Consider the following 25,477-nt stretch of genomic DNA (forward strand, 5'->3'; position numbering starts at 1 on the left):
TGAGAAAACCTCCCGAAGCTGCTGCTGCAGCGGGGTGCATATTGTCCGGCCAGCCGACCGAGAGGCATGCGAGCCGGGCACTATTAAACAGTTGGGGTGTGTGAGGTGGCTGGCTGTGGAGGTGGCGGTTTCTCCTCCTCCTCCTTTCTCCCGCACACCGGGCGCCTCGGCCACGTCCAGACCCCGGCCTGCCACCGAGGGCCATCTTCATCTGCCTACTCCGCTGGCCCGACCGTCAACTCATCCTCCAGGCTGCGGGGAAGAAGCCCCTCACCTGGGAGGGTACGCGCTTTTTCGTCCGCAGGACCTCTCCGCGTTGGTGCAACAGAAACGCGCAACATACAACAGCATCATCGAGTCAATGGATATCGCTTTGGCGTACTGTACCCAGCGAGACTCGTCATAACCAGACCGGACTATCTTTAGCACTCTTTCTAACTATAAATCCACTTCTGTTTTAATTTCCTCTCTTGCCCTCTTTTCACCACACCGCGGACACTGTGTGCCCAGCGGCGGAACAAGAGCTCAAAGTGAAACTGCCGAATATCTTTTGAGTTGGACTGGTCAATAGTACTGTGAGTAGCCTAACTAAAATAAAAAAATAAAAAACGGAATTCTCTCTTCTTTAGCACTCTTTCTAACTATAAATCCACTTCTGTTTTAATTTCCTCTCTTGCCCTCTTTTCACCACACCGCGGACACTGTGTGCACTGTAAAAAAAACAAAAAATACCACAATGTGTGATTTTGTCTGGGGATTAGTGACCTGACTTTTGTTTTGTTGAAATGTTAATAAATGGGAGCTTCCCCAAACAGCCATCTGTTCCCGACAATCCCCTCTGTGCACGAAGCCTTACATATGGTAATTAAACATCAAAACACCCGCGGCTTATAGTCCGGTGCGGCTTATAGAAGAAAAAAATAGTCACCTTTGAAGGTGCGGCTTATAGACCGGTGCGTCTTATAGTCCGGAATTTACGGTATGCGCATACTGTGCATTGTGTGACGCTATATGGACTGCACAAAACATTCAAAACTCAGCTGTGGTCAAGGTGATTGATTGGAGACAATACGAGTCGGACAGATAATATAGTAGGCTAACGTTAGCCTCCACTACAGTCAAACATACTGTTGCTGTTTTCATAGCAACAGGCAACAACATGTCATGGATGGATAGCATGAAAGTGGAGAGGTTTTACGTTCCAACAGCAATCATAAAGGCAGTATGGATTATCCCGGACATATTGGAAATAGCTGGTAAGTCACTTTGCTTGCTGTAACTGTCTGTGTGTGTGTCTGATAGCAGAGCTATCCAGCTGGTTAGTGAGCTAGCAGCTGCTAAAAGCTAATTAACGTACATCAGCTGACGAGTCTCGGCCAGAAAGACTGCTGTTCGCCTCCCGTGTGAAACGGTGGCAGTTTCGTTAGGTTCACTACAAAATGTTTGCACTGCAGATTAACGGTTATTATATATATGCGGTTCCGGAGTGCGGGTCTCATGTCTGCGGGGCGGGGTGGGTTGCGGTACTGATTGATCATATGTGCGGCTTCGCGGAGCGGGGTCGGTACTGCACGTCGCGGGGCCGGGCGGAACCGGGTCTTGAAAATCAGACCCGCGCAGGACTCTGACATAGACCCCAAACATTGTGTGAAATCACAATGACTATCTATGTGGAGCAATGGTCTCACCCTGGTTGCGTGAGGATGTCGTCGTAAAGGCTCTTCTGCCTGCTGGAGAGGCGGCACTTCAGAATGTGCTCGTACTTCTTGGGCATCTGCTTCTCCACGTCCCTTTTGGAGCGTCTCAGGATGAAGGGCTGGATCATCTACAGGTAAGAGGAAGTGTGTGAGGATTCCACATATAACCATCAATTAAGCTTATATACCATGGTCTGAGTGAATACTCTCTTCTGATTGGCCAGGAGGTGTGCGTTAAGTAAGGGATAATGTATCGTGAGCCGGTGATTACTGGCGAAATAATGACCGACAGGTGAATGATTGAGCCCGACGCGCAGCGGAGGGCTTAATCATTCACCTGAAGGTCATTATTTCCAGTAATCACCGGCTCACTATACATTATCCCGCTTAGAACACGGCCTACAACTAAATCATTCAATAATCTGACAAAAATAATGATTCAAATAGATTTTTTAATAGCGTTTTCAATGACAAAGCGGTTTCATTCGTAATTGGCACACAAGACACCACAGCTGCAACTGGTTGGCCTAATTAGTAGTGTTTCCTGACAAAAGGCTCTTATCAACTGATTAATCCAGGTGTGGCAGAGCAGCGGTCGGTTGTCGAGAAATAATGACCGGTGAATCTTGTTGATTGACCAATCAGAATCGAGTATTCAAGAGAGCCGTGTTCTAAAACGGTTTAATGCACACAGTCTGGCTCAAGTTGCATAACTTGTTCTAAATTCAAGGTGCAATGCAAGGTGATACTTCACATCTCCTATGCATATCCCATTGGCTACTTCAGGCCGGCTGCAGCCGACAGAGCCTATCTCATCGATCATGACGTTTTTTTTGGTTTGTTTTTTTTACTTTTGGGACAACAGGATGGCTGGATGATAGCTAGCTTGTCTTGTTGTTAAACATGTCAATTATATTTACCGTTTGTCAACATCCCTATCATCATAATCAACCCCTAGGTGTGCGTTCAATGGATTTTAATGCACTCTTGCTCACGCTGCGCGTGGGGGCGGTTCTTCGTCTCAATGTCGTGCATTAAAATAGTTTTTCGCACACCGAGGAGTTGATCGTCCCTTACATAAGTCCATGTTTCACTATGGCACTGTGGGGCTGGCAGGGGCAACACCCACCCTGTGCAGGCGGATCACTAGTTTGTGGCAGTAGTCCTGGTTGTGGTCCGTGCCGGCCTTGACAGGGAAGTCCGAATAGGACCTGGTGAGTCCTGGCAGAAGGAAGTGGATCATGGTCCACAGCTCCTTCAGAGTGTTCTGCAGAGGAGTGTTGATGAGGAGGATCCTCTGTTCACTGAAAGACACACAGAGGCAAGACTCAGAGCTCAGTTGTAGGCATCTAACAGCATGTTAAAGGGTGATTTGGAAAATGGGAAGAACATCACTGGAACGCTGCATGATGATCAGTTAAATAATATGAAGAAATACTGGACTGACAAAGGCACATTTGTGACACAGCTCACCTTTTGAGGGTAAAGATGGTTTCCCAGTGTTTCTCTGTCATGTTTTTGATGTGCTGCACCTCGTCCAGGACCAAGTGCCTCCACCTTCTCCTCAGGAAGTGGCTCTGGTCCTTCAACAGCAGCTTGTAGGACGTCACGCATATATGGAAGCTATTGGCTTCCCCCCACCACTGGAGATCAAAGTCACGGGTCATAATTCATCCGTATATTTGGGGAAAACTTTTACATTCATTTCATTTTGCTTTTTTCCACTTTGACAGGAAATAGCTTTTTGCTAAGACAAAAAGAAACCAAATAAATGTGGCAGAAATTACCATTCTCTTAGATCTGCGCTCCTGCCTGTTGCCCAGGTACAGCAGGATCTTGAGGCCAGGACACCAGCGCTTGAACTCCATCTCCCAACTCACCAACTTGCACGTTCTCACCACAATAAGATGCGGTCCCCAGATGCCTGTGAATCCAAATAGATGGTGAATCCGCCATCTTCATTCTTATTCTTGTTATTCCCCTTAAACAGAGGCATACCTTCTTAAACAGAGGCATACCTTCTTAAACAGAGGCATACCTTCTTAAACAGAGGCATACCTTCTTAAACAGAGGCATACCTTCTTAAACAGAGGCATACCTTCTTAAACAGAGGCATACCTTCTTAAACAGAGGCATACCTTCTTAAACAGAAGCATACCTTCTTAAACAGAGGCATACCTTCTTAAACAGAGGCATACCTTCTTAAACAGAGGCATACCTTCTTAAACAGAGGCATACCTTCTTAAACAGAGGCATACCTTCTTAAACAGAGGCATACCTTCTTAAACAGAGGCATACCTTCTTAAACAGAGGCATACCTTCTTAAACAGAGGCATACCTTCTTAAACAGAGGCATACCTTCTTAAACAGAGGCATACCTTCTTAAACAGAGGCATACCTTCTTAAACAGAGGCATACCTTCTTAAACAGAAGCATACCTTCTTAAACAGAGGCATACCTTCTTAAACAGAGGCATACCTTCTTAAACAGAAGCATACCTTCTTAAACAGAAGCATACCTTCTTAAACAGAGGCATACCTTCTTAAACAGAGGCATACCTTCTTAAACAGAGGCATACCTTCTTAAACAGAAGCATACCTTCTTAAACAGAGGCATACCTTCTTAAACAGAAGCATACCTTCTTAAACAGAAGCATACCTTCTTAAACAGAGGCATACCTTCTTAAACAGAAGCATACCTTCTTAAACAGAGGCATACCTTCTTAAACAGAGGCATACCTTCTTAAACAGAGGCATACCTTCTTAAACAGAAGCATACCTTCTTAAACAGAAGCATACCTTCTTAAACAGAGGCATACCTTCTTAAACAGAGGCATACCTTCTTAAACAGAAGCATACCTTCTTAAACAGAGGCATACCTTCTTAAACAGAGGCATACCTTCTTAAACAGAGGCATACCTTCTTAAACAGAGGCATACCTTCTTAAACAGAGGCATACCTTCTTAAACAGAGGCATACCTTCTTAAACAGAAGCATACCTTCTTAAACAGAGGCATACCTTCTTAAACAGAGGCATACCTTCTTAAACAGAGGCATACCTTCTTAAACAGAGGCATACCTTCTTAAACAGAGGCATACCTTCTTAAACAGAGGCATACCTTCTTAAACAGAGGCATACCTTCTTAAACAGAGGCATACCTTCTTAAACAGAGGCATACCTTCTTAAACAGAGGCATACCTTCTTAAACAGAGGCATACCTTCTTAAACAGAGGCATACCTTCTTAAACAGAGGCATACCTTCTTAAACAGAAGCATACCTTCTTAAACAGAGGCATACCTTCTTAAACAGAAGCATACCTTCTTAAACAGAAGCATACCTTCTTAAACAGAGGCATACCTTCTTAAACAGAAGCATACCTTCTTAAACAGAGGCATACCTTCTTAAACAGAGGCATACCTTCTTAAACAGAGGCATACCTTCTTAAACAGAGGCATACCTTCTTAAACAGAGGCATACCTTCTTAAACAGAGGCATACCTTCTTAAACAGAAGCATACCTTCTTAAACAGAGGCATACCTTCTTAAACAGAGGCATACCTTCTTAAACAGAGGCATACCTTCTTAAACAGAGGCATACCTTCTTAAACAGAAGCATACCTTCTTAAACAGAAGCATACCTTCTTAAACAGAGGCATACCTTCTTAAACAGAAGCATACCTTCTTAAACAGAGGCATACCTTCTTAAACAGAGGCATACCTTCTTAAACAGAGGCATACCTTCTTAAACAGAAGCATACCTTCTTAAACAGAGGCATACCTTCTTAAACAGAGGCATACCTTCTTAAACAGAGGCATACCTTCTTAAACAGAGGCATACCTTCTTAAACAGAGGCATACCTTCTTAAACAGAGGCATACCTTCTTGACCAGCCAGATGGGCCATGTAAGCCACCGTCTGGACAGTCTTGCCGAGGCCCGTCTCGTCAGCTAGGATGCCGTTGAGGCGTTTCTTGTGCAGGTTTGCCAGCCAGTCCACACCGACCTGCTGATACTCTCGCAGCGAGCCATGCAGCAGAAAAGGAGCTGGGCTGCGGGTCTAATATAAAGAACAATATTACAATAATATACAAATAAATATTCATATATAAATAAATAAAAAGTAGGTAGGTATGTGTTCCTTCCTTAACAAACACTGACCGGATTTATCACTGACACCTTTAACACCTGGGGTGTGTAGAAGACTTACAGACGAGGTGGTCCTGGCGACGCCCTTGGGCAGGATGAGTTCTGTGGCCGCGGCCACTTCAGCGATATCTTTGATGGGCTTGCCATCAGTGTGAGTGGAGCTGGACTTAGTGTGGTACTGGTCCACACTGAGCAGGGAGTCAATCACCACCGCCTCGTGGGGACTGCCCACCGGACACTCCATCCCTGGGAAATACAGAATGTCAACCATTTTTTAGAGACATGTCATCCTGGCAAAAACAGGTATGTGGGTTAGGGTTATAATGTTAGATGATGAAGATGATGAGGTACCTTGCGTCTCCTCCATGTCATCTTCATCACTATGAGGACTGGGCTGAGGCCACTCAAAGCTGTCCGCATAGGCGCCAGCATACTGCTTCACCAGAGCATCCAGAGGCATCTCAGCTAAGAGCCATATGACACAAGAGGCAGGAGAGTAAGCAAGACATATACATTATCTCACGCTAGTACTTGTCGTTAGGCTACAGCTAACTCACTAACGATGCCATCAGTCTCTCTGCCTGCTGCCACAAGTACCGGTAAGTTCTTTATTCATTGATTTTGCAGTCTAGACATAGCCACATATGTGCAAGTCAACATGGCTAACATTAAGACTAACAAAAACACATTTATTTTAGGTTTACAGATAATATAAATATGTGTATAATATCTCACCACCCTATAATTGGGAGCGCAGGGTGGCGTGGCGCACAATTGCTCGACAGTTGAGCAGGCAAGGCCGTGTAGCGGCCGAGCTGCGGGCGAGGCCGTGTAGCGGCCGAGGACGAGACACGGTAGGCTAGAAAGGAGCGCGCTCTGTTTCTAGTGTGTATAAATAAGCATGAACTTTTCTCCTCCTTAGTGCAGATATACACAGAAGTCATGTGAGCAACTGAAGTACCATCTTTGGCCAGATCAGCCAACTCTGCCTTGTGGTCTGCTGCCTGCTCCATGTTCTCCTGTTCCTCCATGGTGCTCTCTTCATCTGGGACTAGACAAGACAACAGACATGATGACACAAAGCCAACACTTGCTGCTCCAGCTGTATCGTTTCTGGAGGCTAAATCTGTACTGTCAAGGCAACGCCACAACTGTTTAAAGCTCTATAAAGATCCAGGTTTTGCAGGACACATGAAACCTGAGTGTTCATAGATCGGCACATACCTTCTTCGTCAACATACGATTTTCTTTTCCTTGTTGAAGCGGTTGCCTCCTGCAAAAAGACAATATTGTAAAAAATCTATCAAAGACGATGCTTTGGCATTGAGATGAATGAGCATTCCGGTGTAGCACCTACGTCTTTGTCAGCTTTCTCTCCCATCAACTGAGCAGCTCCTGAAACACAAACAGGATTTTAATTCAATGCACTCGCTATGCATGATAGGTCACTGACAAATGAGTAAAAGAAGGACAGAAAATACAATATACAACGTTGTGATTGTCTTTTAGTTATTCTCCTACGTCTTTATCTCTGTATATCTGACCTGACTGCTACGCTGCATACAGTACAGACACTAAGACAAATTCCTTGTATATAACTTGCATACTGTGGCGATAAAAGTGATTCTGATTCGAGCTGACCACTTGTCATCGAATCACCCAAGACGCATATTAACACATTGAGTGCCAAGGACGTCTCTGGACGTCCTAAAAAAATGTAACGAGGAGTGCCAAGGACGTCTGTGGACGTCCTAAAATCATAATTCATATTATTCCATAATTCTGCTGTTTAAGGTCGTACCTAGCCAGTGAGCATGAATCCCTTCAAGGGATCACACGGCGCCACCTTAAACATCGTCACGGGAGCTGCGCCACCCACCTCAGATCCTTTACTTTGTGCAGGAGACAGCAGGGAAAGACGTGATCAAAGTGGAAACCGATGCATGCTTCAGCCAGAGCCGTATAGATTGCTCTGTCTGCAGCGGAGCGGACAGTTGGCTCGGCTGCATCCGTGCCCACAACTGAGCTCTTCTGCTTATATCTATCTTCTATCTATCTGTTTCTCCACACGATTCCCTGCCAGAAAGCCAGCACCCGAAGCCGAACGGCCAAGCCCTTTTCGTTCAGTCGCGTTTGGCATTTCCTTGTTGCGCTAGGATCCGTCCGGGGCAAAAACGGAGTCAGACTCTGTGCGTGTGGGGAGGAGCCCGCAGCTCAGAGGTGGAGAGGGGGGGGGGGGGGAGAGGGGGGAGGGGGAAACAGGCTGCACAGAAACCACACCACGCCACCACATCAGAAAACACCAGCCAGAGTCAGTGAATGTGCTCGAAATTAGAGTGCAAAAAGTATTCATAAAAGTCACTATATCTTGAAAAGTAAAAAAAAACGGCAGAAAACCCTTGAAAGTGCACTTCTTACAGAGGCTGTCATTTCATAATGGAACTGTCTAGAAACAAAATTTCTTCTTTGGAAGAAGCAGGAGTGTTCAATGTTTCATTAGAGTCCAGCCCTCTCAATATAGCCCTAATAGAAAAAATTCTATAGCTGTTTTCAACTGAATGGAAGTGAATCTGGCACAGGCTCCAGACAATTTTACTGAAGCGCTGTGGCACTCAATGTGTTAACTCATTGAGTGCCAAGGACGAGTATGTTCGTCAATTCGTTTAGTAACGTAGAGTGCCAAGGACGAGTATGTTCGTCAATTGCGTTTTTTGACGGTGGGACGTGGATCAAAGCCTCAGGCATCTCCTGTACAAATATTGTAGCTATTGAAGGTGTATAACCTATTTTACGGACTCATTAGGTGGCGACAGTGCTCTCCAGATTAGAGAAAGGTCCGGACAACAGCAGGAAAAAGCCCCGTGATGAAAGAGAAACCGCTCATGCTGCAGCCAGAGCCATATAGATGGCTCTGTCTGCAGCTGACGTTGGCTGCGAACAGCAGTCAATCCGCGCCCACAACTGAGCCTCTCTGTCTCTGTCTGTCTGTCTGCATAGTTTCTCCACACGATTAGCCGCCAGAAAGGCAGCACCCGACGCCGAAGGGCCAAACCTTTCCCTGCAGTCCAGGTTGGCATTTCCGCGTCGCGCTGGGAGCCGCCGCACAAAAATGGAGCGCTCCGAAAATAGACTGGGTGCGTGTTAGGCTGTGTGTGGGGAGGAGTTTGCAGCTGAGGGGGGGAGAGGGGGGTGGGGCACGCAGGGCACCACACAACTACACCACGTCACTACATCAGAAAATATTAGCTTCAGACTCAGTGAATGTGCTTGAAATGCTTCATTTCACAAAAGGCGGAATAACTCAGCTTCTAATTTGAAACGTGTCTTTTTGCTCAAAACAACCTATCTTCTCCAGCTCATAACTAAAGAACGGAAAATGGTATCAATAAACTTTTTTTTGCAGATGATAGAAGAGAGTCTCATCGTTCTTTGTGCGTGTTCGGTGTTTACATAGTAATATCACACAATATTCTGTGGGCCTCGAGAAATCACTGAAAACGCTCTGAAACTCTGGCACTGGGAGCGTCCGTTCTCCAAAAGTGGCTGTCACTCAATGAGTTAATACGAGGTTTGAACAGGACCAAAAATGCATTGTGTTTTATTTTTTTGTAGTTATCTTGCACCTCAGAATTGCTCCAGAGTTGCTCAGTGGAACGTACCTTTGCCTGAGGCCTTTTGCAGGCTGAGCACTTTCAACCTCTTCTGATAGATTTCAAACTGGAGTTTAATTTCCACAACCTGGGGAGGGGGGGGAATAAAATAAATCACATCCCAATGGACTGTTGCTGATTATAAACAGATTACATGAGATTGTCATTCGTTAACACACAAATCCATACCTGCTCAATGTTAGACCAGAAGAATTCAACCTCCCGGGCAATTGTGCTGGCAATGTGACGAAGACGAATTTCCTCCTCCTTCTTGGACCTCTCTTGGCTTTGTTTCTGTTCTTGGTGGTACCGGGCACAGGTGCGAACAAGCTGCAGTGGGTTCACATCAGAAAGACGGGCTTTCAACAAGACCCTAGTTCAACTTCTGCACTAACTCGTTGATTTTTGTTGTAGCACAGATATGCCCTCACACACAGGTCTCCCACATAGTCCCAACAGACCCATACCTTCTTAGCAGCTGCCTCTTTCCACCTCCTCTCCTGGGCAAAATCAGCCGCCATCCACTGCATCTCCTCCAGAAGGTAGTCCCAGTGAGACTTTGGACGCGATGCCTCCATGAGCTTGGGGAGCCTACTGGCTGACCACTGGCCTTCCTTCCTCAGCTCAGAGATGCGTTGATGCACCTGACTCTCCTGGGGATTAGAAAAAAATATATATCAAAAGAAGACCTTAGTCTGACCCTCATCCTCGATTTCAAAAGACCTGTAACTCATCTGAAATGGTATTTAACAGCCAAAGGCAACATTGATCAGTATGTAAGACATTTAAATTAAAGGCCTTGAATATGGATAAATCCATTTAAAACATTTTAAGACTTTTTAAAAACGGAGTACATTGCTGTGTTTAGGGAAATAAAACTCACCAGTTTGGCCTGCTCCACTTGCTTATCCTGGGAACCCTCCTGTGACGACTGCATGGCTGCGCTGTGACCAAAGCCCCCGATTTTGACGGCGGAGATGCCGTTGGTTCCAGCCAGTTTTGACGGGGTACCTGGGTTGATGTTGGAGACAGGAGGGCGGAGAGGGCTCACAGTATGGGGAGACGGAACCGAGTTGGGAACAGAGACGGGGGCAGGAGACATGGTGGACATGGATAAGGAGTTGGACATGATCCTCTGGACAGGCTGGTTTGACTCTGTTCCAGGGCGAGCAAGGGCCACCGTCTGTGGAAGAGGGAGAGAGAAGAACTCTTAGTTAGGGGTGGGCGATATGGCCTTAAAATAAAAGCACGATATTTCAGAGATAACGATATTCTTGCCGATATAAAAAAAATGATGAAAAATATTTTATTATTAATTTCAAGAACATACAATAAAACAAACAACAATAAAACAAAACAAAAATGATAAAGAGAGTTGGCTCTGTGCTGGGGACCACTGTGGAGCACCTGGAGGTGGTTGTGGAGAGAAGGATGTTGCACAAGCTGCTCAAAATAATGGGTGACACGACACACCCCCTACACAACACGACACACCCCCTACACAACACGACACACCCCCTACACAACACGACACACCCCCTACACAACACGACACACCCCCTACACAAGCTACTGGCTGGACAACAGTGTGTTTTCAGTCAGAGGCTCGGTCAGCTCCCCTGCAGTAAAGACCGTTACAGGAGGCCTTTCGTGCCCACAGCAATAACCATAATATGGTTATTACATCAACAAGTCAGAATATTGCCATTATCACAATATTAATTTTTGATGATTATGATAATGAACTGTAACGATACATCCATAACGATAGGGCACGGCACACCCCTACTCTTAATTGGTCTTACATCTGAAGCATCACATGTTGGACATAAAGCTGAAGGAGGCAAATGGTATTTGTATGGTTTTGAGTAGACTGACCGCTTGTCCTCCTGCCTGGAGCATGACCTGCTGGGACTGCTGCTGAGCCTGCATCTGCAGATGGAGTCCAGGCTGCATCTGCTGCTGGAGTTGGGCCTGGAGCTGAGTGTGGGGGTTGACCGAGGCCAGGAGGGGCCCCGCTGCCTGCATCTTCAGCTGACCACCAGGCTGCTGCGCTATACTGTCCATTAACTGAGGCTGCTGAGAGAGAGCCATGGGCAGGCCCGTCATGGGTAGGCCGCCCTGGGGCAGCAGCCTGCCCGGCAGCTGCGGGGGAGGGGTGTGCAGGCTGGCAGCGTTCTGCACCGGTGGCCCTTTGGACGGGTCGTACTGTTGCTGGATGGGCTTCTGTCCGGGAATGTGGACCGCCTGGGGATTTGGCGGCATCCCGCCTGGGGTACAGGAACCAAATCAGAAGACAAACCAAAGAGTGGTATAGAGAGCGAGACAAGGGGAGAGGAGGCAAACATCAGCTTGTGTGTTCATGTTGTCATCTGAGCTTGTCTTCAAAGTGCACTTGCTCAAATAAAAGGGTATTAAATGCCATGAGATGTTTGCTAGCTTAGCCTTAAATATATTGATGATGAGAAAACCCTTTAAAACAAGCTAAGTCGTTTAAAGGGCCCATCCTTTGCTAATATAATGTATTATTATTTTATTGTCGGCCTCCACTAGAGTAGCTTATTGCATCATAATCCTTTAAAACAAGCTAAGTCTTTTAAGTTACTTGTATTGGAGTAGATGAGGAATGGAGTACATTTAAATGGACAGAAAGGCTATGTTGTTAGCTTCAGCTATTTCAGCTCCTCAGTACCTGGCTTTCATGAACTGGATGTATTGTATGAATCAACAGCAGTGTACTACTACTACTACTTACTGCTGATGGAAGAGTGGAAACTAATGAAAACCACACAGCAACAATGATTACAGAAGAACTGAAATCAATGTGATAAATCTACATGTTTCTCAAATCAAATACTACTTTGATTAATGCAAAAACCAAAACATTGCATTTCAAATGTTGAGAGAATGTGTGGTTAAAAACATCACAAGGTAGTCATGCGAGTAGGTTTTCAGAGAGGTTTCAGGAGAAGGAAAAGAGAAATGTTTCAGAAGAAAATGAATGAAAAGAACATTGAAAATAAAAAGACAGGGGAAGAAAGGGGGGGAAATACAGAGCAGACACTCACAAAACCACCATATGTTTGTCATGCATGAAGCAATGTGATAGAGAGCCAAAGTGGAACGTCACTCACTTCCTGCTTCAGCACTGAACCAGAGATTTTCATCCGCCATTTATTTTCCCATAGACATTTCGTAAAATGCTTGTAAAAATTGTTTTACTTGTTCAACCAAACGGTTCAGATATATTTAGAAACAGGAGAGATTGCATAACATTTCACTCGGACCAAAACTAAAGAAATGCGGGTTTAAAAGAAATATTTTTTCAATGTTTTTTTTTTTTTTTTTAGTTTTTGTCCGAGTGAAATGTTCTATGGTCTCTCCCGATTCTAAATATAGCTGAACCGTTTGGTTTGACCAAGTAAAACCATTTTTATAAGCATTTTATCAAATGTCTATGGGAAAATAAATTGCGGAAGAAAATCTCTGGTGTACAGTGCTGAAGCAGGAAGTGGCGTTGACTTTGCCTCTCTATTCTAGCAGTAAGGAAGGCATCTGAAGGCCTCTGCGTTAGTGAACAACAGTACATAGCGACAAAGCACAGAGGTGAGCACTGAGCAGGAGGACACACATGGGGTGTTGCAGACAGCGGGCCTGAGCGGAGCTGCACTGAGCAGGAGGACACACATGGGGTGTTGCAGACAGCGGGCCTGAGCGGAGCTGTGCACACTAAAGCAGCGCCTGCCCTTACCTCCCTGCCCGTCAGACCACCTTGCCATCAACACCTGGCCCTGACACACCCACACCACCACCACCACAACCTCCTCGCAAAAACCTGTGCCGTGTGCTGAACACAACTCCTCCACATCACTCCCCTCCTACTTAGACTGAGGGAAAGAAGCCAAGTCAGAACAAAATGCCATGGAACAACATGGGGGGAAACCAACAAAATGTGAACATGGATTTATAAAAGAAAAGACAAAACACTCTTGAAGATGTAACACGTGAACTTGAGATTGAAATGACTTTGGATCCGTGTTGACAATGCGAGGACGCAGAACCGGAGAGGGAAAGAAGCGTGAAGGAATGACAATGAGAAAGCAAAATGAGGCACGACAAGTGGACTCAAAGAATGTGTGTGAACACGCAAACGCCACTGGAAAGTTAGAGGAAATGTCTTTTTGGTTTTCATTTGGCCTCCCAGGGATCCCCCCTTTCTGTGATCCACCTCCAAATGAGCTGAGAATCCATCAGCACAGGAAGGTCCGTCCAAATAAAGACGATTGAGAAGAATGAACTTCAGAAAAGAAGAGATGGATAAGGAGGACAGATGATCAATAGTTCAACCAAAAACGTAAAAATCATAAGAAGAAGACATGGCAACTTCCCATTGGGTGGCTACACTTCTTCAGATTTGGATTGTCTTCTTCCCCATTTTTCCTGACAGAGAGACCTGGTGCTGGCAGAGCTAAGCCTGAGCTTCCTGCGGCTTGCTGGGAAATCCAGCGGATGGATGAAGATCTGTTTGTTGATGCTGCTTGGATTTTTTTTTTTTTTTGTAGACGATGAATGTTGGGATTCAGTTTTTCTACCTCCTTCGTGTGAGGACTTGGATACGTCCAGCAGCATCGAACAGAACACAGAACGTCCTGGTAGTAGCACTCCTACCTTGCGCAGTTGGCATAAGCTGCTGGAGTGGAACGCCAGGATGCTGGAAAATCAGCCCATGGCGACCAACGTCAATCCGGCACCTCTTAGCCTGATCTGGGATTTAAAACACACAATACCCTCGTAACGCAAAAAAAGAGCACTCGTCACACAGCAATGACCTTCTGTAAACCTTAGAGGTCACCTCTCCTTCCTCGGGTTAAGACTTCTACACAGAGCGCTAGCAGAGGACGCCAAATATCTACAAGCAGAAGCAATTAGAGGGGAGAAAAGAAAGAACAAAAAGGAAAAGCAAACGGGGAGGAAACAACGCAACAGAGGAGACACAGGAGTGTACGATCCTTTCCCTACCTGCTTGCACCATAGCCTGTTGCCTCTTAAAGACATCCATGTCTCCGGGGTTCGTAATGGAGCCTGGGTGACACTGCAAAGACAATCTCTCAAGAAGTTAGTTAAGTTACTTCCTCATTTCAGAAAGTCTAAAAGGGCATTCAACAATTAAACGACAGATAAAAAGGGCATTTAAAAATTAAACTACAGATAAACATTCAGGGCTCAACATTAAGGCTTGTCCGCTTGTCCGGGACATATGTAGGACAAGTGAAAGACATTTACTTGCCCGCAGGACAAGTTAAAAGTCCAGTGTCGTAGACTTTACTTGGGTGGGCCGGCCCACTCGGGTATATTAATGGCCATTGGCCACCCAAGTATATTTGGCTATTTTAGCATTTTCTATTCTGCTTTGTGAAACATGATGGCAAATTTATCAGAAGAACTGAGTGAATTGTGATTTTTTTTTACCCTGAATTTTTATCTGGATAAGTGACTTTTGTGCCTGGAGAAGTGAAAGGTAAATTTACACCTTTTTTTAAACGTAATTCTATCAAGGAGTTTCGAGTGTTGCCACCATCACCTGAAACTGCTGCTGGGTAGAGAAAGCTGCAGAAACATTGGCTGGAAGCTGTGTTGCTATGGCAACTGGTGTCACTGCTTGGCCATCCTTTCCGGTGCCAACCTTCACCTGAAAGAGGCACACAAAACCCATGGGATGAAATGCACATGAAATTCTCTCATGATGAAATCCCTACTTAAACACTTAGTTGCCACAATAGGGGGAAAGCAAATGCCATACCTCATCATTAATGACCTCAGACTGTTCTTCCTCCTCCTCTTCGTCGTCAAGGTCCAAGTCGTTCTGTCTCAAGTAAGTATACAGGGGAACACAGGGTTTCTTCTTGAAAGCCAGGTAGTCCATCATGTTCCCCTGGAGGTGCTGGAGAAAGAAAAGCTCAATCAGGTAGTCTTTGAACACCTCCTTCAGGCTGTCCATCTTCTTGGCGTGATGCTCCAAGCACTGTTTCCTCAGCTGGGCAACTTCTGGGCTGGAGGGGGCAATTTCCTCTAACTTCCTGGGCATCTGCTTCTTCATGGTGCCCATGGCCATACTGGTGGAGGACGTAAGAGGGTTGTTGGAGAGCCCTTGGGGGGGATTAGTGAGGGATGGGCTGGAGGGTGGGATGGAGGAGGGTATACTGAATGACGCTGTGCCAGATGTTCCTACTCCAGCAACCATGCCCTGTGCAGTCTTCTCAAATATCAGAGGGCGTGCCAGCTGTCCTTGAATGATACTGCTGATCTGTGGAGGTAGGTTGGAAGTGGTGATGTGACCTGGACTGGCCAGAGTGGGAAGAGCCGTGCCGGTAGCCACAGGGCTCTGAGGTCCCAGGTGGTGGATGGTGCCTCCAGTCTGTGAGTGAGGCTGAGAGAGCCTGCGTTCCCTCACAGAGCCAGGTGCTCCCGGGGAGGACAGCTGTACCTGGCCAGGTGTGGCTGAAGTCAGCTGGGCCAGCCCTGTCGCGTCTTGGTAAACAAAGTGGCCACTTCCAGTTGGACTGCCTAAACTGATTTGCCGCACCAACATACCGGCGTCGACAAATCGCGTCGGACTCTGTCCACACACACCTAATGCTGTTGCAGGGGCTCCTGGTCGTGTAACTCCCTGCAGGGGGACGGGGCTATGCTGCGTGGGACTCTGGGGTTGCATGGGCTGGGGTACAGGTGAGGTGACCTGGATGTAGGAGGATGGAGCGTGCTCAAACCTCCACTGAGGGGTGGTATGCTGGAAGCCAGGGGACGCTGGGTTCTGGAGAGGGAGTGGGGTTAGGGTGATCTGCTGGTTACCAGCCACCATCTGACCCACATTCTGTAAGGTGATGTTCATGTTCTGGCCAGTGACTGGACTGCGACTCATGATGATCTGGTAGTTGGGGGACTGCGGGGCTGAAGGGCTGGCTGCAGAGGTAAACGTGGTCACAGGAGATTGAGGGTGGTTGACTGCAGAGGTAAACGTGGTCACAGGAGATTGAGGGTGGTTGACTGTAGCTTGCTGCTGAGTAGCTGCCATGGTTGACTGCTGCTGCTCTTCCACTTCCGACGGTCCGCTGACAGACTTGGATCTCTGGAGTTGCCGTTGCATGTTCTGTGATCCACTTCCATGGTGCATTGCGTGACACTGTTACTATGCCTAAATACAATAATCTGCGGAGAAGGAATAACAGAACAGAACAATCTTAAATCAGTGCTTCTAACTATGGCCTGGGAACCTCAACAGATTGCAGACCTTTTTCTGGTGGATCACCCCGGCCTATAACAATTAATAACGTATACAGTATGCATGAGTAATCCATGGTCCTTCAGAATGGACTAAAGCAGTGATACTCAACCCGAGGCTCTAGTCTAGAGCATGGGTAGTTGGGTAGTTATGGGTTATGGGTAGTTGTGGCTCTTTTAAGTCCTACTTAAAACAAGTAAAATAAAAATATATTAAAATAATGGGAGGAAATTGGCTTTTTGGATTGTGGCTCTTGCAAAGCTTTTTTTTTTGTCAGTGTGGCTCCTGAGTAGGGCAAGGTTGAGTACCACTGGTCTAAAGCACTCCAATTTGGGCTCTGGGTTCCAACACCTTAACGTTTTCTATGTTAAAATATGCAAATGCGATGGTTTATATACACAAATGCAAATGAAATTACACTAAGTAATCTAAACATGTTTTGTTTAACGTTAGGGACTGTCCGATATTTACGTGAGGTGGGGTAAAAAGTATGATATATAATTTTTTTTAATCAACTGCCCTCCCTGATCATTTAATTATGTTCTCTCTTCCTTGCACATGTAAAAAAACAAAACAAAACATATATAGTGTAGGATAAAAGCAAGCACGTGGACCTTAGCTAAAGGGATTGTCCCTTTTTTTTTCTTTTTTTTTTACCTTTATTTATACAGGGGGAGTCTCACTGAGAGCAATGCTCTCTTTTTCAGGAGTGCCCTGTTCACATTCACACACACATTCATACCTGGAAGCTGACCAGTACAACCACAGTCTGATCTGCTGGCCACTGATCAGCTCCCTTTAGCTTGATGGTTAACGTGTTGGGCTTGTAAGTTGGAGACTCCGGGTTCGCGAACGGCCTCGCCTGTGTAGTTACATTGGTGTCAGAAGTGGGATAGGATGGCCGCGCGGTCATCGGAAGGCACCCCCGAATGGGATGCGTGAGGGAGCCGAAATCGTCCGCCAGTTGCTGCACCAAGCTGGTGAGGCATGGAGTACGCTGAAGCGCAGGGGCTGTGCTTCCCACAGGTGGAGGTAGTGTAGCGAGCCTGGGTCTGTGAGGATAAAAGCAAGCACGTGGACCTTAGCTAAAGGGATTGTCCCTTTAGCTTGATGGTTAACGTGTTGGGCTTGTAAGTTGGAGACTCCGGGTTCGCGAACGGCCTCGCCTGTGTTGTTACAATATATACTGTATATATATAATAATATTAGCCTGATTAGTTGGTTTCATAGGCTATTGTTTCAGTTTGTTTCAGCTTTTGTTGTTGGGTGATCGGTGGACACCTTGTAATGGTGGATGGCCCAGGCCATTACCTGCCTGCCAGCACCTAGCAGGCTGACCTGCTGAAATAGTTTGACCAATAAGCAGAAACCATTTGCGTGGGGGTTGGTGGATATAAAACATATGGGCAAAATACCTTGCCCTCCCCAGTACTCAAAATAAAATCCAAATGCCCCCCCCCCCCCCCCCCCCCCTAAAAATCGGACAGTCCCTTGCATCCTATCAGAGTCAGACAAAACAATTCACATTTGACAGGCGGCACATCAGACATTCAATTAAACCGCCATCTATTGGGTGGCATTAGCTGATGATAAAAGAATATAGACAGCCTCTAAATTAATACAATTCCTGATATTATATCCTTTGATATTTGCACCCACTAAACACCTGCGTGCCGTTTCCAGACTGATGTTGCCAATTTTGTAAGTTTACACAATACACACCATGAACAAATATGACAACAACAATAATTACAGATATAGGCTACTGATTGTTTACTGGCAAAGAGTGTTTGAGTGACTAGCTGGAAAATAGCCCAAGCCATTTACATGTCAAAGGCTAGTAATGTTAGCTGTGATAAGGTTACGGTTGTTGTAGTTAACGTTATTGGCTTGCAATAAATCGCATTAGCGTTATGGCAATCAAGAGTCAATTTCACAATGTCTCTATTTATACGGTTATATGTTTATAACGTAAAAGCACAACAGTCTGCACAGATTAAGCACATCTTTCTGGGTTCCAACTACTCCTTCTCGGTTCCGACTAACGTTAGAGAAGGTTCATTGTTTATAACGACGTTACCAAAGCATCGTCTCAGGGCGGAACGGTAGCTACTAGCTGTACGGGTTTAGCATCAACATTAGCTAGTAACATTAGCTGTGTAACATTAACTATAACGTTACACTAAAATTGGACAACGTTAATACAAACACAATCAGTAGTCTGTAGATATGAACGTGAACGGGTCACTTTTGAAATGATGCCGTCTCTGTGCTGTTTCAGCAATTACACCGAGCCTGGCTACGCTACGCGTGCTAGCTGATGATGCTAACGTTAGCTTCTCTTGCTAGTAGGCCAGCTCCCAATGAATAAACACATTATTAACGTTATCGCCTCACCAAGGGAACTTACGGGGAATGGAGCTTCTGTAGTAGTTTCATGAATCCTAAGTCATATTTACAAAAAGCCACAAGCTATAACAAAAGCTATTAGGCGAAAAATTAAAATATCGATATTGCTAGTGACTATTCAATGTTTTGGCTAATCTCATTCAGAAACATGGCGACGGCGGTGACCTTTTGTGTGACCTGGATGTGCTTCTGTCTATACAGGAAGTTGTAAAGCCATAATAACGTTGGTCTCGATAAGACACCGAGATCCATTTGGACGATTTGGACCGAGAACTGTCTTGCAGTATCAAGTACAGACCCTGTCTGAATGCAGGGTAATAAGGTAGGCCTACTAATAAGTGGTAAGACTGAGCTGTTCTCTGCTGATCTCAAAATGGGAAGGGTCTGGTTGCAGCCAGCCTGCGGAATGATGCGGGGTCTATTGAGACAAACAGCACCATCTGCTGGACGACTGTGAGTAAAAAAGAAAATCCTAACCCATTTTGACACGAGTGCTGATGGGGCGGTTCTAGGCCGTTTTTGGGTGGGCTTTAGCCCACCCAAAAATAGTCTCAGCCCACCCAAAAAAATAGAGGCAAAAAAACTTTTTTTTTTTTTTTTTTTTTTTTTTTTTTTTAATCCCTCTCCAAATCCATGGTGGTCATTAGTAGCAGTTTCTGACTACACTCAATGCGCTGTGTGCATGTTTCCCCCCCCCCCCTCTATGTTCTTAGGGTGGGCTGAGACGAAAATTTAGGGGGGTTCAGCCCACCCGAAAAGTTTCTAGAACCGCGGCTGCGCAGGCGCTCCCTCCTCCATCTATCTGCCTAATCCAACATCACTTCACACAGGTCACACAGTACAGCAGCGAAGTGGTCCTCCACAGTCCACACAATCGTTCTCCCCACTCATGATCAATGAAACTGAGGTGAGCATTGAGCAGTCAGAGTCGTTAGTAGTTACTTAATTAGCGCATATTGATATGCAAATTAGCACGTAACGTTGTCGTAGGCTAAACAAAATAACTTGTCGCTGTGCCTGCCAGACAAACAGGTGGACTGGAGGAAGGTAGGTAGGCTACCATGGCACCAGCCAGCCATGTCATGCTAGCTCGCAGTAAGCGGGTGTAAATGGATGTGATGTTTTTTGAGAAACATATGGGCATAAGTGACAAACATTTTCAAACGGGTCCCTTGTTATCTGAATGAAATTAAGCCCTTCAGAATTGCAAGTGGCTGCTTTACACAGCCTGTCTGATGTGATGATGACGATAGCTTAACATGCGTGCATGGCATCACTTATGTCTTGCTGTGATGTTAGTTCAGTATCTCAATAAAAGTTCTTCTTGCAGAGATACGGCCCGCGGGCCGGATCCGGCCCACGGGCAGGTTTCATCCGGCCCGCAAGATGTTTTGGAATATTAAAAAATATATATATATATATTATTATTATTATTAAATTCGCACCCCATTATCATGAACTACGTGTGGCTAATAAGCAAGCTAAGAGTTCATTCATAAGTTAATTAACCTGCACTACAAGGAAGTATGTCAGTAGGTCATCAGGTGTAAACAAAGCCGCCATGATGCCACGCTGGAATTGAATCGCGCATTCAGATACCTACCAAAAAACAAAAGAATCAACAAGATCAGGCACGGACTGCATAATCGGGCATGTCGGGCAAATGCCCGGTGGCCTGGCCTGGCCTGCAAAAAAAAAAAAAAAATTGTGCCCGCAGTCAGGCCACTCACTGAACAGCAGGCCAGGCGCCGCCTACTGGTTTACTAGTGGTTTTATTACTTTATTCAGGATTAAAGTGGGTGCATCTCATTGTAAAATTGGACTTGGCCCAAATCTGGCTTTAAACGACCCAAATTGGGCTTCAAACGGCCCACATCTGGCTTCAAACGGCCCAAATTGAGCTTTAAACGGCCCAAGTTTTTCTGACGCCGGCACGCGCATCGGCCCGTATCGGCCTGGCCTGCTTGGTATCTAATGCCCGGCCTGAATTATGATCCCAGTCCGCCCCTGAACAAGATGCTGTCGAAAAAGAGAAAGGTTGACACGGAATGCAGGCAGTTTCAAGAGAAATGGAAAGAGCAGTATTTCTTTTGTGAAGTAAATGGGTAAATGAGTCGAATTGATTTTAGTAAAAAAAAAATCCGGCCCCCATGAGGTCTCAGTTGAACAAATCCGGCCCTCTACCTAATATGAGTCTGACACCCCTGCTCTAAGGGAGTGCAAGGCAGATATTTAAACAGCCTTGTTTGTGTACAGTACCAGTGGCATGGGAGTAATAAAAAGGGATTAAGGACCAGGACCCCTGGTGGTCAGTAAGATGGGCTGGTTGAGCCAATGTTAAAATGATCTTTATTTATTATTTATTTTTGCTTTAAAACTATTTTTTAATTTTCTGCTTAAAGTTCATGAAAAAAGTGGCATTCTTGTTTTTTCACACAATAATTTCATAATACCATTTGTAATGCCACCGTTGTAGTGCTGTTGTTCAAAATTAAAGTACATTTTCTCAGATTTATTGGTGTCTTTCTAGTCACACAATTTAATAGTCAGTGTTTCCCATACACTGATCTATTTGTGGTGGTACACCCTACATAGATTTTGACCCCCACAAATACTGCCACATATTAATTTCAACTAGTTGACTGCAAACTCCTGCTTTAGTGCTTACAGTATATTATTATCTTGTCGGAATATTATTCCAGCCAATAAGTTAGGAAGTTCCCTTTTGATTTAATTTTACTTTTGTTTTGCCTACAAAGCAAAATGTTACTTTACTTGAAACTCCCCTGAAGTGATTTTGGTATTATTTATGCAAGCATAATTCTACCTATAGTAACCTGTATGCAGAATATATATAGTATATATAGGGAAACAATTATTTTTTCATTGCTGTAAAACCACAGAACGGTAAAGAAGATATTGATGTGTGTAGTTCTTCATAGATCTAGTCTCTTCATTTTGATCTCAAAGTGCGCCAGTTTGATCCATTTTTACTTGAAACTGTACAAAATTTTCTTCCGGGGGGGCATGCCCCCGGACCCCCCTAGGGGTTCAGTGGTCCATGACCTTTGGGTGGGCTGAGCCCACCCAAAGCTCTGATGCTAAAACCGCCCCTGGCTGATAGAGTGATTGATAACAGAGTGAAAACTTGTCTTTTCATTTATGTTTTATTGTGATAATTCCCACAACTTTAACACTACATGTAACCGGTGAACTTCTGCATTGTGTGAGGTTAAGGAAGGACCCAACAACCGGTTGTCTTTGGACCTGACTCCCATTTTATTCTGACTGACATGATGAAATCAGGAAAACAAAACAATACAATACAGTGTTCCAGCTCCTCTCCCAAAGGGAATCTATTGTCACCACACTGGCTTATGATGCTACACAAACATACAGTGGTACTGCAAGACTTAGAAGATAAAACAGTAGTGTACCTGACATATGAAAAACAAACCAAATCCTCAATTCAGTACAGTGTTCCAGCTCCTGCATAAATTAAACCAAGGAAAAAGGCAGAAAGTTAGCTTAACTCATATAAACCCATCAAAGAAAGTTTGGAAATTTGTGTTTGGTTGATAATTTCTCTGTTGTTATCTGGAAAGCGTGTTCATTTCCCTTTACAATGATGTCCCATTTGTATGGCTCGTGCATTTGTGGGATGAGCAGCACAGCTGAGTATGTGCACTGGTCCCAAGTGAAATGTGTCAAATGTCCCTGCCAATGTCAAACAGTGTACCCTCCTGTTGGTATCGACTCGATTGTTGCCCTGGTCTCCAAACTCTGCATTGGCCACTAGCACAGTGGTTCCCAACCTCTGGAATTCAAATGGGTTTTTCTTATTCTTTCTTTAACACCACACACAATTTAAAGCTACCAAAGAGAATTAGGGCCACTTGTGAATTATAATAATAATAATCATAATAATAATAATAATTATTATTATTATTTTGCTTTGATTTTTTTTTAGTTCTGAGTTTAAGTGAGGATTCTGAGAATAAAGTCAGGATTCTGAAAATAAAGTCAGAATTCTGAGATTAAAGTCAGATCTCTCAGATTAAAGCCAGAAATCTGAGGTAAAAGGTCAGCATTCAGATTTTAATGTCAGAATTATATGAGAAGAAAGTCAGCATACAGTACTGTTACATGTGACACATTACCGATGTCCCGCAATTTGAATGTGAATTGTTGTGACGTCACAGTGGGGTTACACAAAAGAAAAACAGCTGGGAACCCCTGCTCTAGCATGTACAGCAGTGATACTCAACTTGCAGCCCGGGGGCCAGAAGCAGCCCGTGACAGGGTGCAGAGTGGCCCCCCGACCATTTTCTAATAATTTCACGTTAGTTTTTATTGTGAATTAGAATCTAATTCACAATAAAAACTAACGTGAAATAAAGTTTGACTGAGCGCCGTCTGCTCGCTACCCAGGCACATGTATGTACTTAACCTAACTAACTTAACCTAACTAACTATCCGGTGTGTACAACATTGTCAGACTAAACTTCAGCTGACACCCCAAAAAGCTACAATCCGCTACCGAAAAATGTATATTGTTTGTTTATTAAGTGGCCCCTGGTCTCCTATCATTTCACAAAAGTGGCCCCTGGGCAAAGCAAGTTGAGTATCCCTGACATACAGCATGCCTGAGCTGATCCCACAAGTGTTCAATTGGGTTGAGGTTGAGGTCTGTATTCAGGTTGAGGTCTGTAGTCAGGTTGAGGTCTGTAGTCAGGTTGAGGTCTGTAGTCAGGTTGAGGTCTGTAGTCAGGTTGAGGTCTGTATTCAGGTTGAGGTCTGTAGTCAGGTTGAGGTCTGTAGTCAGGTTGAGGTCTGTAGTCAGGTTGAGGTCTGTAGTCAGGTTATAACCCTGGCTTCCGTGGGGGTGAGCGTTGTCATCTTGGAGGATGGCGTTAGGTCCAAGATTATGGAGATATGGGATCGCCCCTGGTTGCAGAATCTCGTCCCGATATCTTACTGCATTGAGATAGCCTTCAATGGTGACAAGCCTTGTTTTGCCAGTGATGGAGCCCAGAAGCCCAGAAGCTTCAAAATAAAAGCACACAACCTTCAAAATATAAGCACACAACTTTCAAAATCAAAGCACACAACCTTCAAAAAAAGCAAAAGCTCAAAACCTTCAAAATAAAAGCACATGACCATCAAAATAAAGCCCAAACCTTATAAATAAAAGCCCAGAACCTACAAAATAAAAGCCCATAACCTACAAAATAAAAGCCCAAAACATTAAAAAATAAAAGCCCAGAGCCTTCAAAATAAAAGCCAATAACCTTCCAAATAAAAGCACAAAATCTTCAAAATAAAAGCCCCAAACCTTCAAAACAAAAGCACAGACTCTTCAAAATAAAAGCCCCAAACCTTCCAAATAAAAGCCCAGAACCTTCCAAATAAAAGCCCAGAAACTTCCAAATAAAAGTCCAACGACCTTCAAAATAAACCTTTCCAATAAAAGCCCAAACCTTTAAAGCCCAGAAGAGCGGCTGTGGCTCAGGAGGTGAGCGGGTCGTCCACTAATCAGAAGGTCGGTGGTTCGATCCCCGGCTCCTCCAGTCCGCATGTCGAAGTGTCCTTGGGCAAGAGACACTGAACCCCAAATTGCTCCCGATGGTTGTGCCAGCACCCTGCGTGGCAGCTGGCCGCCTTCGGTGTGTGAATGGGTGAATGTAAGCACATTGTAAAGCGCTTTGGATAATAGCGCTATATAAATGCAGTCCATTTACCATTTGCCATTTACCCAGAACCTTCAAATTAAAAGCCCAGAACCCTCAAAATAAATGCCCATACACCTTCAATATGAAAGCCCAAAACACACACAGACCTTCAAAATAAAAACCCAAAACACACATAGACCTTACACATACACAACACAACACAACACAACACAACACACACACACACACACACACACACACACACACACACCTACAACCAGGCCGGTTGTTGTTGTGTGTCTGTTGTACCGTGCTGGAGTCCCACCAACGCAGCCTGATCATCTTCTAGTAGATTAAAATGTCCGTGTTTTACTGCCGCTATTTATTGCACACACACACACACACACACACACACACACACACACACACACACACACACACACACACACACACACACACACACACACACACACACACACACACACACACACACACACACACACCAGAACTGCTACTATTTTAAGATGATTTAAACTACTTCAAACACTAAAACTACTATAACTGTTGTAGTAGTACCATTGCTACTACTCTTACTATTGCTACTTCTGCTTTCCCCTTTTGCAAC

At 44.9% G+C, this 25,477-nt stretch overlaps 1 protein-coding gene across 8 annotated transcripts in view; it reads right to left on the reverse strand.

Moving 5' to 3' along the window:
* The window catches only part of ep400 (E1A binding protein p400), a gene marked incomplete at its 5' end in the record, with an annotated part of 50,015 nt that extends 33,352 nt beyond the window's left edge, over positions 1-16,663 (reverse strand). For all 8 annotated transcript variants that reach the window (XM_083645004.1, XM_083645003.1, XM_083645006.1 and 5 more), the window contains 18 exons: positions 1,689-1,825; positions 2,827-3,001; positions 3,171-3,340; positions 3,485-3,621; positions 5,576-5,753; positions 5,904-6,088; positions 6,194-6,307; positions 6,804-6,893; positions 7,067-7,115; positions 7,200-7,237; positions 9,502-9,580; positions 9,682-9,822; positions 9,960-10,145; positions 10,376-10,675; positions 11,371-11,762; positions 14,512-14,584; positions 15,074-15,181; positions 15,293-16,663. In XM_083645004.1, the coding sequence (XP_083501130.1) occupies positions 1,689-1,825; positions 2,827-3,001; positions 3,171-3,340; positions 3,485-3,621; positions 5,576-5,753; positions 5,904-6,088; positions 6,194-6,307; positions 6,804-6,893; positions 7,067-7,115; positions 7,200-7,237; positions 9,502-9,580; positions 9,682-9,822; positions 9,960-10,145; positions 10,376-10,675; positions 11,371-11,762; positions 14,512-14,584; positions 15,074-15,181; positions 15,293-16,663 (3,923 nt within the window). The remainder of the gene's footprint in view (positions 1-1,688; positions 1,826-2,826; positions 3,002-3,170; positions 3,341-3,484; positions 3,622-5,575; positions 5,754-5,903; positions 6,089-6,193; positions 6,308-6,803; positions 6,894-7,066; positions 7,116-7,199; positions 7,238-9,501; positions 9,581-9,681; positions 9,823-9,959; positions 10,146-10,375; positions 10,676-11,370; positions 11,763-14,511; positions 14,585-15,073; positions 15,182-15,292) is intronic.
* Positions 16,664-25,477: the final 8,814 nt, after the last annotated feature.

This window comes from Poromitra crassiceps, assembly GCF_964638095.1.
Source record: "Poromitra crassiceps genome assembly, chromosome: 10".
NCBI lineage: Eukaryota > Metazoa > Chordata > Actinopteri > Beryciformes > Melamphaidae > Poromitra > Poromitra crassiceps.